The 14,212-nt window shown below is 42.2% G+C and overlaps 1 protein-coding gene across 26 annotated transcripts in view; it reads left to right on the top strand.

Annotated features, from left to right (window-relative positions):
* The window catches only part of MAGI1 (membrane associated guanylate kinase, WW and PDZ domain containing 1), a 333,541-nt gene that overhangs the window by 305,364 nt on the left and 13,965 nt on the right, over window positions 1-14,212 (top strand). For 19 of the 26 annotated variants that reach the window (XM_030957038.1, XM_030957047.1, XM_030957060.1 and 16 more), the window contains 4 exons: window positions 2,520-2,597; window positions 5,255-5,346; window positions 6,287-6,479; window positions 10,816-11,109. In XM_030957038.1, coding sequence (XP_030812898.1) covers window positions 2,520-2,597; window positions 5,255-5,346; window positions 6,287-6,479; window positions 10,816-11,109 — 657 coding nt within the window. The remainder of the gene's footprint in view (window positions 1-2,519; window positions 2,598-5,254; window positions 5,347-6,286; window positions 6,480-10,815; window positions 11,110-14,212) is intronic. The other 7 variants (XM_030957051.1, XM_030957054.1, XM_030957052.1 and 4 more) reach the window with 1 other exon arrangement.

Below are 14,212 nucleotides of genomic sequence, written 5' to 3'. Positions count from 1 at the left end.
TACCTGCTGCCTTTTTCTCTGGGAATGCATCCCCTGTTACTTACATTAATAATAACAATGTAGACACAGAAAGCAAAGACAACATTTTAATAATTCAGAATTTCTAAAATTCGTTCCTCCTCTACTTGAGTTGTCTTTGGATCAGTATTTCATTCAAAAAGACTGTATTTGCCTTATGTGACCTGTCTCACTGAAGACATTGGTAGAGAACAATTAGGTTGAAAAGGACCAGCTAACCCATAATTGGGTAAAAGCATGTGTTTTTATGATTTACCTAATACATCTTAATATCAGAAAGTGCTCCAGTTCTGCAGGGGAGAGCCACAGACGTTGCTTGTTTAGGGGAAGAAAAAAACGAACAAAAATTAAGCTAGAATTACTAATGCAAAGCTAAGGAAAGGCTCCATCACTGTTTCTGGACTCTGGCTGAGGGGAAGCAGATTAGAGCTGCAATTTATTCCACAAATGTGGGTTAAAGTTCCTCCATGTGGAGCTCCCTGGGGTGAAGGGATCAGCCCTGCAAGGTGCTGAGTGTTTGGGCTGGGGTCCAAGGAAGCTTATTTCCAAGCTGTAAACCCAAAGGCATGCTTTAAGGCTAAGGCTGAGCTCAGATGTGCTGTGCTGCAGTCTGGCCCAGAGTGACCAGTCTTTGCTGGATTAAGATGTTTGAGAATAGCCAGCTTTGTGGGAATGTGAAAACAGAGCATTTGGTGGTGGTAACAAATGCACTCTTTGCTGGTGCTGAGCTTCAGCTGCCTGAGCTCCTCGTTATGGGTAACTCATTGCTGCTCGTGGGAGTTGTGTACATGAATCAGAGGGAAGGACAAACCCTTAAGGTTTGAAAGCTGAAGCAGTTCCAAGATCCAGGAATGACACACTTGAAGAGCACTCAGAGACAGAAACAGCAATTGAGTGGCTTAGCAGAGAGCCACAATTCAGAAACCTCACACTGTTTTATTGAAATATATTTTTATAATATGCTTTTTACTTTTCAATGTATTATTAAACTTCCTTAAAGATTAACACAATCTGTTGTCAAATTTTTCTCATGTGGCCTGATTGCTTTGCAAAATACTGTATCCTACATATGGCCATCTGTCAAAACAGCAGTGACAAAATGAATTAATCTGAATTGCAGATGTGTTAATGAATCCCTTTGAAGGGCTTAAGCATTTAATTAAAAGTAAAGCAGAACACGATAGAGAATTTTTAAAGCTTTTAAAATATTCGAAGTTATCATTAATATTTGAATTTTATTTTCAGGCACACAATTTGTTTGGGAGGATTTTTCTCTCCCCAAATCTAATTAAAACAATACAAACAAGTCTTGACCCTAGTGTGTTGGCTCATCAGCAGTTACATAGAACTAAAAATATTTGCACAATGGCACAAACATTAGATAATTTTCCCTTAAAATAGAGAAGAAGAATACACTCATAAATTTCAGAGTATTTCAGAGAGTATTTCAGCCACCTTCTGATCAGACTGAGTTGAAAGATGAAGTTTAGTAAAAGCCTTTTGGCAGGGTTATGTCATTTTATTATATTAACAGTAGACAAACAGTTGCAGTGATGCTCTTGGCCACACAGATATATCTGTGCCCTTGGAGAATGTGTTGCCGAAAGGGACCGTGGTACTCATGTGAGCTTGTTCATTTTCCCAAGAGCTCCTCCCAAATCCATCTTTCAAAAGCTTTCCATGACACCACAAACGGGCTGGTTAAAGGGAAAAGACAAAAGAAATTTGAATTCTCCTGTAGTGGGTAGTTTAGAAAATTAATTTCTTGCAGATATGGAGCCTTATGAGATCTGTGGGTAAATTGCAGGTGTTTTCAGCTCTAGAACTCTCCATCAGCTTCAGTGAGACTGTCCACTCCTGGTTTCAGACTTGTCCTCATATACTTTGCTGAATCTGGGCCTTAAACATTTTTTGCCTTGCCAAGCTCTGAGTCACTGAAAGTGCTGCTGCCTCAAATGAGACAGTGACTAAAGCAAGCTCACACTGATCATTCTTGAATCCATCTTATGTTGAAATTGATGTCACACTAGGCAGATTTTTATTTTATATAGCATGTTAAAGTTTGCATAGTAAAGTTTGATTAAAATATCTGTAATTAAGAATGGTGTTCATTATTCATCACCACATATTTAGAATTTCTTTTGACATTTGGCAAAGATATTTCTATTTGGAAAACTAACTCATCTCATGAAGTTGAAAAGTTTCTTGTAGAAAAGTATGTTTAAGGTGTTTTCACAGAAATTTTTCCTCTAAGGAGAGAAAAGGTTTTTTCAAATGTACCTGCATGCATGTGCATAAATGTGTAAATTCATATGTGTGTGTATTTTATATCTACACGTGCACAGAGATGTGAAACTTATTGTGTCATAATCCATAGTTGCTATAACCTTAACAAATTGTGCATGCAAGCCTAACACGACCCATAAAGTCACAATTAATTAAATGAACTAACAAGAAAGCAGATACATTAAGCTTGCAAAACTGTAAAATTAATATTACAGCTATGTCACCTTCACCTGCAACTGGACTGAGCAAGGGTGAGAGAGAGAGAGAAATCAATTCCACGAGTTTCGGAGAATGTAAGACTGTGCTGAGAATGTATCTGTGTCTTGTGTTGTCTTGTTCTGGTGTCATTGCTGCTCTGTGGCAGGGGGCTCTTCATCACCAAGGGAGTCTGGCAGGGCCATATGCCAGGTTTAGCCAGCCAGGGGCAAAGCCTGGCTTTGCTGTCCTGGCTGGATGGTGTAGGTGGTCGAGGGTGGGTGTATCATGTTCCTGTTTCTTTCATGTGTTTGCCCACGTGGCTCATCAATGGGGCTGCATCACCCACCTGTCCTGACATTCACAGAACTCTTCTTACCACTTTTGCACTGCTCTCCAAATAGTCTGGTTTAATTTGGGACAAGCAGATTAAATTTTGCTGCTGTTAAATTTTACCCATTTGGGCTGCATACGTGTTTTGTCAGAATCAGACATGCTTGAGATCAGCCACGGTGCAGGGTTGCAATAAATGACTCCTAGAGGCCATTTTTCATTCATTTTCAACAAAGTTTCAGCAGCACCATGTTCCCATTGAGTAAGGAAAGTGGCTCCTCAGAAATGCAACTGAATAATGGGACAACGTAAAATAATTCTCTGGTATGGAACCCCAGAGGGTCTCACTTCTGAAGCTTGGGGGTGGATGGGTGTTCTGGGCTGTGCCAGTGAATCACTGCTCTGCAGAGCTGCTGCAGTAAGTGGTAAAAGGAGCTTTGTACTCATTCTGTGAAAAGGTGTGTTGTCTGTATGTCTGTTGTATCTGTGTTCCACCTCACTGAAATCCTTCCAGTGGGAGGAGCGCTGTGTGAAAGAACCGGTTTCTTTGGGGGCAGACTTGTCTTTTTTTGTAGCTTTGGTCTGACATGGCTGGTCTAGCCAGGCCTGCTGTTCCCCTCAGCAGCATTAATTGTGTAGCTGGGACCCAAACCAGAGCCATAAGGCATTGCTCAGTGGGACTGGAGGGGTGACAAATGGGAAGGTGCTGAGAGAATGCCTCGGACACAGGCCCACGCCGGAGCTCTCTGCAGCAGCCACTTTACCTCTGACAGATCCAACACACACTATTAATTGTTTGGGGCCAGTCTGTGCCAAAACAGCCTGCAAAGGGCTGAGAGACGCTCCTGACTGTGTCTGCTTGTCACGCTCGCCTTGCTGAAGGCAGTGACAAACAGCAATTAATTCATTGTCTGGATGCTGTTGTGCCGCACGTCTGTGCGTGGCGAGCTGCCTTCAGCCAGAGGAGATGAGGCACACAGGCACCCGGCGTGCTCATCACCCGAGCGCTCTGTAATTGTGTCTGGACAAAAATCAGCCTCTAATTCAGTGAGGGCACGGGTGTTAAGCTTGGCTTATAATTGCAGGTAATTAGAATGTAAAAATATTATCTGTAAAGCCAGCTTAAATGAAAATGTCAAAGCAGACATCTGTAGCTTACCATTCACCTATTCGTTTAATTTTTTGTATTCCCAGTTCTTTAATTCGTGTTATATTTTAATTCATTGAAGAGAAACCTTCAGAGGTAACCAAAAGTCTGACAAGCACCAGAGCAGACCCAAATTTTTGCAGAATAAGCACAGACAGTGTGAAATCTAATTAAGGCCCAATCTGACATTCACTGATGCCAATGGAAAACAACCTGGTACAGGTTTTCATAGATGATGTGTCATTAAATGTGCTGCATCCTGTGTCTGAGGAGGCACTTTTTTAAATTGGATTCCTGAACAATATACTTTGGTTTCTTTGCTGAAGTTATAGGCAGCTGACTGTCAAAGCAACAGCTTTTTATTATCAGTAATTATAAATTTTGGGAGGGGATCATTACAAAATTAGTCAATGCTACAGATACTATCCAATAAATATTAAATGAACCTGAAGTTGCCTTCTGATATGATAAAATGTTAGCAATTAGTTATGCATTTTTAAAAAAGGGATGAAAGCAAGCATGAGTAAGTTAATATAAAACATTGCTGTTCAACAGTGCTTCAAGGTTAGTACTTCTCTGTATGTAATATTCATTGTAAAAACCTTGCTGGTGTTCCATACTAATGAGTAGGTGAGCTTGGGCTTTTTTATGTTTCCAGCTGGTTTTATCTCTTCAGTGCTTTTGCCGAGCCTGCACACGAGCAAGTGAGAGTCAGGAGAGCTGCACTGTTTTGAGTGGAGTCCTTCTGATTTACACCAGGGGATGTGTCCCACAGTTATTTAAAGCAGAGTTGGTTGACAGCTAGCAAGCTATGCTTAGGAAAGTTAATTAAATAGTAGAAGTCATAACAAGTGGCTCTTCTGTCTCCCATGTAAGAGGAGGCAGCTGTATTGTTTCTGGCAGAGTAATTCTCTGCTGTACATATTTATTTATTGCTGGTTTGGAAGAGACTCTTGCAATGGGTAATGATGCTAATATTGACAGAAGGAAATATTATAGTGATGAAGGGCAAGACACAATTAGATGCCTAGAAAGTAGAAACCACTGCATAACTTTTAATGGTAATATAAGTAATAATCCTTTAGTATTTAAAACTATAAATGTTGATAGTTATGTCTCTTTTTTTATGTAAAAAGGAGGTGGTCTCCAAGCCCATCTCTTGTAAAGGTTAAAATTGCATGGCACATCCTTTTATGTACATCTGAGTAGTCCTGATTTGGGTAAAAACGTGTGGTATTTTGATTAAAAATGATAGTTTTTCTTCTTTCCCTTCAGTTCCAGATTATCAAGAGCAGGATATCTTTCTATGGAGAAAGGAAACCGGGTTTGGATTTAGGATTCTAGGTGGAAATGAGCCTGGAGAACCTGTGAGTATCATGTTTTAGTTTGTGGCATCTTTCAGAAACACAGCAGTAGAATGTACAACTAGCAGTAGAATGTACAACTGTGCACAACTATCCTGTAGAATCACTGCAAAATAGTTACTGGGATATATATATATATATATATGTATCCTGCATCTCCCCACTCTCCCTCCAAAATAACCCCACAACTCCATAACTGAAATGGGTTTGGCTTCTTCTACTTTAATGATAAACCAAGAAAAAACACATAGGTCCTTGGACACTGAGGACAGGATGTCCTGGTCATGTTTGCAAGTATTCTGATCTTAGCATGGCAGGTTCTCAGATCTTAGGATGCTCAGTTCCCTCCTTGAATTCAGTTAATTTATTTACCATAAATCCAGTGCCTGTGGGAGGTGTCATCCTTTCCTGTGCCGCACAGGTCACAGCTAGATAGCGGCAGCATGACTTTCCATGTTTTTCCCTGCCAAAATTATTTTGCTCATTTATGGGAAGAGAGACCAGGAATTCATCTTGTGTTAGAGTAACTCCACAGAACTCACTGAAGATAAACCAAGACTGAGTTGGAGAACAAGCATGTGGTGCAGGGTTGTAAACCCTGCAGGCAACTGAAAGGGTAACTCAATCTCAGCTTCCCTGACAAGACCCTCAGTACTATTAACCATCTTCCTGTCTGGTCACTGTCTGGTTGAAGTTTCCCAAGGCTGTCTGTCCTTAGAGTGAATGGACTGCCTAAAGAAACAAGATGTCAATTTATTACAATTTCACAACCTGCTGTATTCACACAGCACCGCTTTCACAGAAACAACTTCCCTGACCAGCAGACATTTGTCAACAATTTCATGTCCTTCCTAAATCAGGTCTAACTGGGAATGCCCCTTGCTTGCAGCTGGCTGTTGAGCTGGTTCTCATGGCTGTCTCTCCTGCTGTGCCAATTCCTCAGATTTACATCGGTCACATTGTACCGCTGGGTGCTGCTGACGCCGACGGCCGCCTGCGATCAGGAGATGAGCTGATCTGCGTGGATGGGACGCCTGTGGTGGGCAAATCTCACCAGCTCGTGGTCCAGCTCATGCAGCAGGCAGCCAAACAAGGCCATGTCAACCTGACCGTCAGGCGCAAAGTGGTTTACACAGGTAGGCTGCAGTATCACCCCGCAGGGGTGGGTTTTCTTGCCAGGATCCCATCTGTTCAGCAAATGGTCTGAGGAGAAAAAAAAGCTTCTTCCAGTGCTGGGAAAACTCAAGGGATGGACTGTTACTTTTCCTCTTTTTCCGGTTTTTAGTCTTTTTTGTTCCTGATCAAATAAGTTTCAAGGTTTTTTTTTACAGTCGCGACTCTCTTAGTTGGCTTTCCCAGTGTTCATAAGGTTTCTGATAAAATGGGAAACTGTTCAGTTGCAATGTACAATTTTTAGTTTGACTCACACAGCAGACACTGTGGCCAGCTGCTTGTGTTTTCTGTATACTTCCCAAAATACGTGTGCAGCCTGATAGTCACCCTTAAACTGCGAGTGAGGGAAAAGATGATGAAGAGTTCAGAGAAGGGGAGGCAAGGGCAGAGTGTGAGTGAGGGCTCTGGTGTGTGGTGGCTGCTGTCCCAGGCTCAGGGGAAAATTCAACATGTAGTAAAGTGACCTGAGGATGGGAAACTGCAAAACATTGTTGGTTCTGGTGGGCCAGAATGTGCATGTTTGTTGTCACAGTATCATGGAATGGTTTGGGCTGAAAGGGACGTTAGATATCATCCATTTCCAACCCTTCTGCCATGGGCAGAGACACCTTCCACTAGACCAGGTTACACAGGTCTAGAGAGTTTTCTCTATGCTGAGTTACACTGGGCATTGTGCGCACACTGCACAAGTGTAGGATCTAAATGAACAGAAAAGAAGCTGACAGAAACACAAAGATGCAAAAAGTGACACTGCCTGGTACCATTTTGGCACCCAGATAAATGACTGAAAAATGTTATGATGGCAGAGAAAATGAAGACATGAGCATGAGCTTTCTAAATAACATGTAGCCATATGTTTAATATTGGATAGTAACTTTTGAGTGCTGCCTGTCCCTTTGAGTCCCTTTAGGAACTCAGGCATGGGATTTGCTTTTACTCACTCAAAGAAAAGGATATTATATAGCTTTTCAAGTTTAGGCATCATCAGATAAACAGGAGTGATGTACTTTGATCTTAGAGAGAATCAAAATAACATTCAGGTTGGAAATTAGGTCCTCAGTGGAAGGCAGGACTAGAAGTGTACCTCTGAAATAGCTCTGTGTTCTTATCCAGGCCTGAGCTCCTTCTGCACAATAACAAATGAATGTTCACTTCTCATTTCTTCCTTTCTTCCCAATGTGGATAAACACCAGGTTATGTCTGTCCTCTGACTGCCTCTCTTTAATTCCTGACCAAGGTCTGGTGTGAGAGAAGCTTTAGAAGAGCATTGGGAGGAAGGGGAAGGGCAGCTGAATTTTGGTATTGTTTTTGTGTGTAGATTTTCTATGCAGTTTTACAGCCTCCTGGATGGAAATTACCATGAAAGATTTAGATGCATGAGATCTCTCTTGATATTTCATTCAGAGGCATGTTACTGCAGATCGAGCTATTTCTGAATCATTGCAAATGTGGACACTTACTCTAGGATAAATTATTCAGAATCCCTTCTTTCACCTTATATTTACAGGCTTTTAAATTTCAGCAGAACTTTGTGGAGAAGGCTGTTCCTGAATTTTGGTCCCTTGTTCCTCCTGTCATCTGTATGCCAGTAGAAAGAGATTGTTCACCTAAATGAGTACTCTCTGTCCTGAGATTCATGTAGGGGAAGTTTTATGCTCCTGTAATCTTAATATGAAGAATACTATCTATTTAGTGCATAGTTTTGAGTATATAAGTGCAGACAGGACTTCTATGCAAGGATATTTTAAGGTCCTTTTTATTTTTTTTTGCATCATGAAATTACAGGTTTAGGTTTTGTTTGCATCTATTTTCACGCTAGCGCTTTTAAGATCTTCAACTTAATTTTGATTCACCAAATTGGAGAAGTGACCTGATTAGCAGAGGCAGCCATTCAGCAAGGACAAGTGCAATATGCTGCTCTCAGCTGCCCAAATGGGCTGTGGAGAACAGGCTGAGTAACAAGAAATGGAAGGTATTGTGGGCCACGAGCTTTATGCTGAGGGTTGGCTCAGGTGAAGAAAAAGATTGTGCAGGGATGTAGGCAGGGGGAAACTCTCCTGATTTCCCAACAGATGATGGCTTAGTGCAATATGGTCCAGCACTTCAAGAAAGACGTATTTGAGTTGGAGAGAGCCCAACTGGAAGGAGTCCAGAAGACCAGAGAAAATAAGGAGAGCTCTAGAAAACATGGTCTGAAAGGAAATATTGAACAAATTTGGATTCTTTAGCTTAAAGCAGAGGAGGGGGAGGAGGTATTAAACTTCCCAAGACTATAAGAGGCTGCTGCAAAGAGGAAGGGAATAATATGTTCTCCATATGCCTGTTAGATAGCACTAGGAATAATAGCCTTATGTAGCAGCAGGGAAGATTTAAGTCAGATATTGCAACCAATAGATTGCTTGGGGAGATATTTAACAGCTGATTAGACAAACATCTGTCAGGACTGATATTAGGTATAGCTGGCCCTCACTCAAGCAGAGTCTGGACTAAGCAATTTTTTTGAGATTTCTTCAAGCCTTGTGGTAGCTGATTAGATTTTAAACTAACACCCCTTCCAACTTCAGTTGCTGTTAAACACTTGTTTAACATTAATGTTAACAATGTTTAATATCTGTACCAGACTGTACAGATCATAGTTGCTGACTCTTCCATCCAGAAATGTTTGGTTCACAAGTTGTTTTGCTCATGTTGACTGATTGTTATTATAAAGATCCCATTAATCAAAGGCAATCAATGCACTAATCGATAGCTTTCAGTTTAAAACTACACAGAAGGTGGTGTTGTGAGATATTACTGCCTCTCCTTCAGGCTTGTGCATATATATGTACAACGTACGTATGGTTGTACATATATAACTGAGGTGGGGATGCAATAGCTAGAGGAGGCACCTTTGAACTGATGTAATCCAGGTTTAAAATGCCACAGAGCATCCAAGCACACAGCACTGCACTGGTTTGACCAGGCTGCAGTTTGCCAGTGGAGAGCTTTGGCTGAATGAGCACACACAGGAGAGGGTGAGCAGTGTGGGCAGTGCCACCACCGAGCAGAGCTATTGAAAGCATGGACATAGATGGACAGACTAAAGCAGGTGATTTTCTTTCACCCTTTTCTCAGTAAACACCTCTCTCCAAGCACTGTTAGGAAAATTAATCCACAAACATCAGAGGTTTATGTCCAAAGAAGAGCCACAAGAGTCCTTTTACCTTATTCCAATAAAGGGAGAGGCCATGGGGCATTCTCCTGGGATCTCTCACTTTTTTGGAAGATGCAGCCTCCCTTTTTATCCCAATTTCCCGACTGCATTTCCCTTCTCTCTTTCCCCATTGGCTGAAGTACTTGAGAGGTTCAGACTTCCCAAATCACCTGATACCAAAGATTTCCCTCTAATGTATAACCCTCCCTTTTATTTTTTAATTCTTATGAAATTTAGGGGGTTTTCTTCCCCATTGTTTCTTTCATCTTTCAATGTCTAATTTCATTGATCAGCAAACCTAAAGTTTATTTGTAAAAGCAAATATCTTTTTCTATTCATCAATCAGTGGAACCCTTCCCATTATTTCTTTTATCTCCCAGTGCTAGTTTTATCTACCAGCAGACCCACAGCTTGTTTGTAAAGACAAATTCACTATTCCTTCCAGCACTAAATGGTGTGTTGAGGAAGATAAAAGAGGAAAGCCTTATCAATATGATTGCCTGGCAAAAGATTTTGAGAATATAGAAACTATAAGTGAGATTGAAATGAAAGCAAGCTTTGAGATACCTCAGTTACTGAACAACTGGAAAACAATGGTATGGCCAGCTGAAGGTAATCCCCTTTTGATGAAACAATTCCCTCTGCTTGCAGACAGGTCCAAGGCTCAGAGCAGACCACACTAGCTTAGCAGAAAGAGTCCAAGGAGTAGTTTATAGGGTTTAAAATGTGACACAGTATGGCAATGTAATGATTCTTATAGGCTGTATGTAAATGCTATAAGATTTGTATTTTGTATTAGATTGGTTAGTGAGAGTTAGAATATTCAACATAGAAGAAAATGTATTGTTTTGTAACGGGAACCTCGCTCTCTTATCTTCTCATCCTCTCTCTTTCTCTTTACCACTCTCTTTACTCCTCTTGGCCCTGCTCCGAGCTGTGGCTGGAAGCTCCCAGCAGGGCCCTGCACCCAGGCCCTCTGCAATAAACCCCAAGTTCCATGACCTGCCTTCAGAGATCTCCCATGTCCATCTGTCCTGCCCATCCTACCCCCATCACTCCTACACTGGTGCAGCCTGCTTGAACACTCTTTCTTCTCCCCTCGCCAGTTCCCAAGGCAGAGAATGAAGTCCCATCCCCGGCCTCCTCCCATCACAGCAGCAACCAGCCGGCCTCGCTGACGGAGGAGAAGCGGACGCCGCAGGGCAGCCAGAACTCGCTCAACACGGTCAGCTCGGGCAGCGGCAGCACCAGCGGCATCGGCAGCGGCGGTGGCGGCGGCAGCGGCGTGGTCAGCGCCGTGGTGCAGCCCTACGACGTGGAGATCCGCCGTGGTGAGAACGAGGGCTTCGGCTTCGTCATCGTCTCCTCCGTCAGCAGGCCCGAGGCAGGGACGACGTTCGGTGAGTCCCGCGCGGTTTTGGTTGCACCTCCGGTGAGAGGCGAGGCTGGCGGCCCAAGGAGGCGGGTGGGGATCTGTTTGATTAAAAGTCATTAGCGTGCCCCAATCTATGTTGTTAATAGCAAAATCAGAGGTAAAGACTTGGTAGGTGTTTGCCTTCTGGGTGTTGTTCGGCACTGAGTTGAGGAAAGTGAAATGACATCCCAACTTGAAGAGCTAAAATGTCGCCAATGCAATTCCTGATGCTCACTTTCTGGGAGAGCCTCTCTGGGGTTTGCTCTCTGGGGATCCTCCCAGTGATGCTGTTTGCCAGTGCAGAAATGTAGCAGGTGGAATGAAATATGTCTCGTGACGGTGGAATCAAGCCAGTTGATTTAAAAGCAGTAATGCTTAAACTGATTAACTTCTCTTTGGCAATCAGGTTATTCTGATCATCATTATGTTGTGAGCATGCTGGTAGCTGGAAAGTTTTAATTAATACTGCTTCCTGGTGAGACATAAAATGGGGAATACTGTTAAAAGAACAGGATGTTTCTTTTACCTATTTGACCTCTTCCCAAATGCATTTCTTCAGAGTAGGAAGAAATTAAGTTTAAGCTATGTCACACGTAATATCCTGACCTAATAAAGGTGGTCATGGTTTCTGTCTCAAGACAGTCTTTCTGCTGGGCAGATACCCATTTCCAGGGGTTGCTGCAGAGGAGATGTACATAAGCTGATTTTGCAAATATGCCCAGAACAGCCTATTCTCAAGCAGTAGTGTCACTGCAAGGAGGAAACCAGTCAGAGATACTATTTTTTTCCCTTTCCATCTCCTCCAAAAGGAGGCTATAGGCAGCATCCGCTTGTACTTTGTTCCCTTAGTCTGTGGCACATGGTAGGGGTGGAGGGAAAGGAAGGACACAGCACTGTCCATCTTCACAGTACCTCCCACAGCCGTGCTGTGGTTTGCAGAGAAAATGCATTGCAGGCTCCCTGTGCAGCTTGAGTGCTCCTGGTGCATGAAGGTGCAAGAAGCGGCCTTTCCCTCATTCTCCTAGGCTTTATTTTCTGACATTTCTTGCCATTGCCCATCAGTGACACCCTTAGTAATAAATCAAGGGAGCACTACCACTTTTGCTGGTATTGATGTAGAAGAGGCTCTTTCTAGCTCTGTTCTGGGCAGTCTGGCAGCAGAGATTTCAAGGGGGAATTATGTAGTACAAAACTAGTGCACTGAGTTCTGTCAGTTCTCAGATTCTAGACTCTCTTACACTGTCCTTGCTGCTGGAAACTGCTCTTCCAAGATAGATGTTTTGGTGCCAGGACACAATGGTGTAATGTAAAAAAAATCAAACTGAACACAGTCTAGAACAGAGGGCATGCTTTTGTCTTCTGAACAGATTTGCAAATGTGTGTAAATAACTTCTACTGTATGAAGATTATACTGTAATTCTTCTCTGCAGAGAAACCTTGACCTGAGGTTGTAAAAAGTTGTGTTTGCTTTAGCCCAAAATTCTTGCTAACTGGAAGTTTTCTGTGCAGGGGCTCCCAAGGAGATCTGTTGATCTGTGACAGTTTTTCCTTTAATTTTTTCAAGTATATTCAGTTTTTTCCTAACACTCCGCATGAGATGTGTTCCCTCTGCTGTCTGGTGCTTGCTCTGGACCTGCCTTGTAGTTTTTTTCTTTCATGGGTAGTGTTTAGAGATGGGCCAAACTGGTTCTAAAACCCACCTTGGTCACTTTGGTGTGGGCTCTTTCATCTGTGTTTAGTGGATTGGATAGAGTAGAAACTCACATCCTCAAAGCAGGATAAACTGCAAACTGGATGGGGCTTTGTATTACCAGAAAGAGAAATTTTCTAACATCCTGGTAAAATTAAAGATAAAATAAAAAAAGAAATCTCCCTAATGTTTGTAACTAATATAACTAATATTAACACTTTCTGCCAGTTTTCATTGCATCTTTCCAACCTCACATATCCTTGTCTTAGCCTTTTCTTCTTTATGGTCTTTCTAGTGTTGTCATGTGTGTGTATCTCTAAAACTACTAATCAAATGAAGACTACAGCAGAGATGGGAAAATGCATCTTGAGGGTGAATGTATTGTGGATGCAAAGTGTGAGATGACCAGTGCTGTGTGCCCCAAGGCCTCTTGCCCACAAAAAGGAGCTGTAAAAAAACTCTCTGGATATATCTGAGTGATGTTGTGCATCCCCTGTGTCCCAATTCTGCATGTTATGAACAACCCAGTGTTTTAGAAACAAAACAGCTGCATGGAACAGGAGGAGAATTTTGTCTCCAGAACACATTCATCCTGAAGTGCTCTCGCTCTGTGTGTCAGACATCTCAATGGTTTTGTGTGTGGTTTTAGAGGTATGTTAATGAGAAGAACCTTATTCCTTCTTTGTTCCTACCCGGTGCCATCTAAGATCATAAAAGAGGAAGGGTTAGTAGGGGCTGAGGTGAGTGCCAGCACCAAGCAGGTTACCTTTGTCAGTCTTGGCCCATCTGTAGTGGTCCTGTGCCTTCCCTGGTAGTACCTTTATTCACAATGGAAGAAAAACGTTTCATGTTGCTTCCCCATGCAGCGCTGGTAGAGTGGGTCTGTGTGGTAGATAGGGAGCCACACTCCCTCCTAGGCCTAGAATGATTTTATCTTTCTAAATTGAGAAAGAACAAAACATTGGCAGAAGCTTGAACAGCAGTTGGCTTAGAGAAGGACTGGAGAGGCTGAAACTGATGTAATCTTGGAGGAGGAAAGTTGAGTCTTCTGTAAACAGTTTCAATTTTTTTCTTCAAAAACAAAATCGGATTTGGGTTATGATGGAGCTGCTAAATGCAGTTGTAGTCAATAAAAATTGCACCATTTATTAACAGAAATCCACTTGGGGGGAGTTTTGAGGGATTAACAAAACATCTTTTTGTGGAAGAAGTAAAGTGTTGCGCACTCAGCTAGTTGATTGCCAATGTTTTGAACACTGGCAGCAAAGCTATCCTATAATAACTTTTGCTTGATGCATTAATTAATTAACCCTTAACCTTCTCTTTCCCTTTTCAACCCTTTTTTTCCTTTTCCCCTTCACCATATTCCCCAATATGTAAACAATAAAAAAAACAAAAC

The sequence above is a fragment of the Camarhynchus parvulus genome, chromosome 12 (genome assembly GCF_901933205.1).
Source record: "Camarhynchus parvulus chromosome 12, STF_HiC, whole genome shotgun sequence".
NCBI classification, from domain to species: Eukaryota; Metazoa; Chordata; class Aves; order Passeriformes; family Thraupidae; genus Camarhynchus; species Camarhynchus parvulus.
Note: the sequence above shows the minus strand (reverse complement) of the source record. Positions and strands in the feature narration are given on the sequence as shown.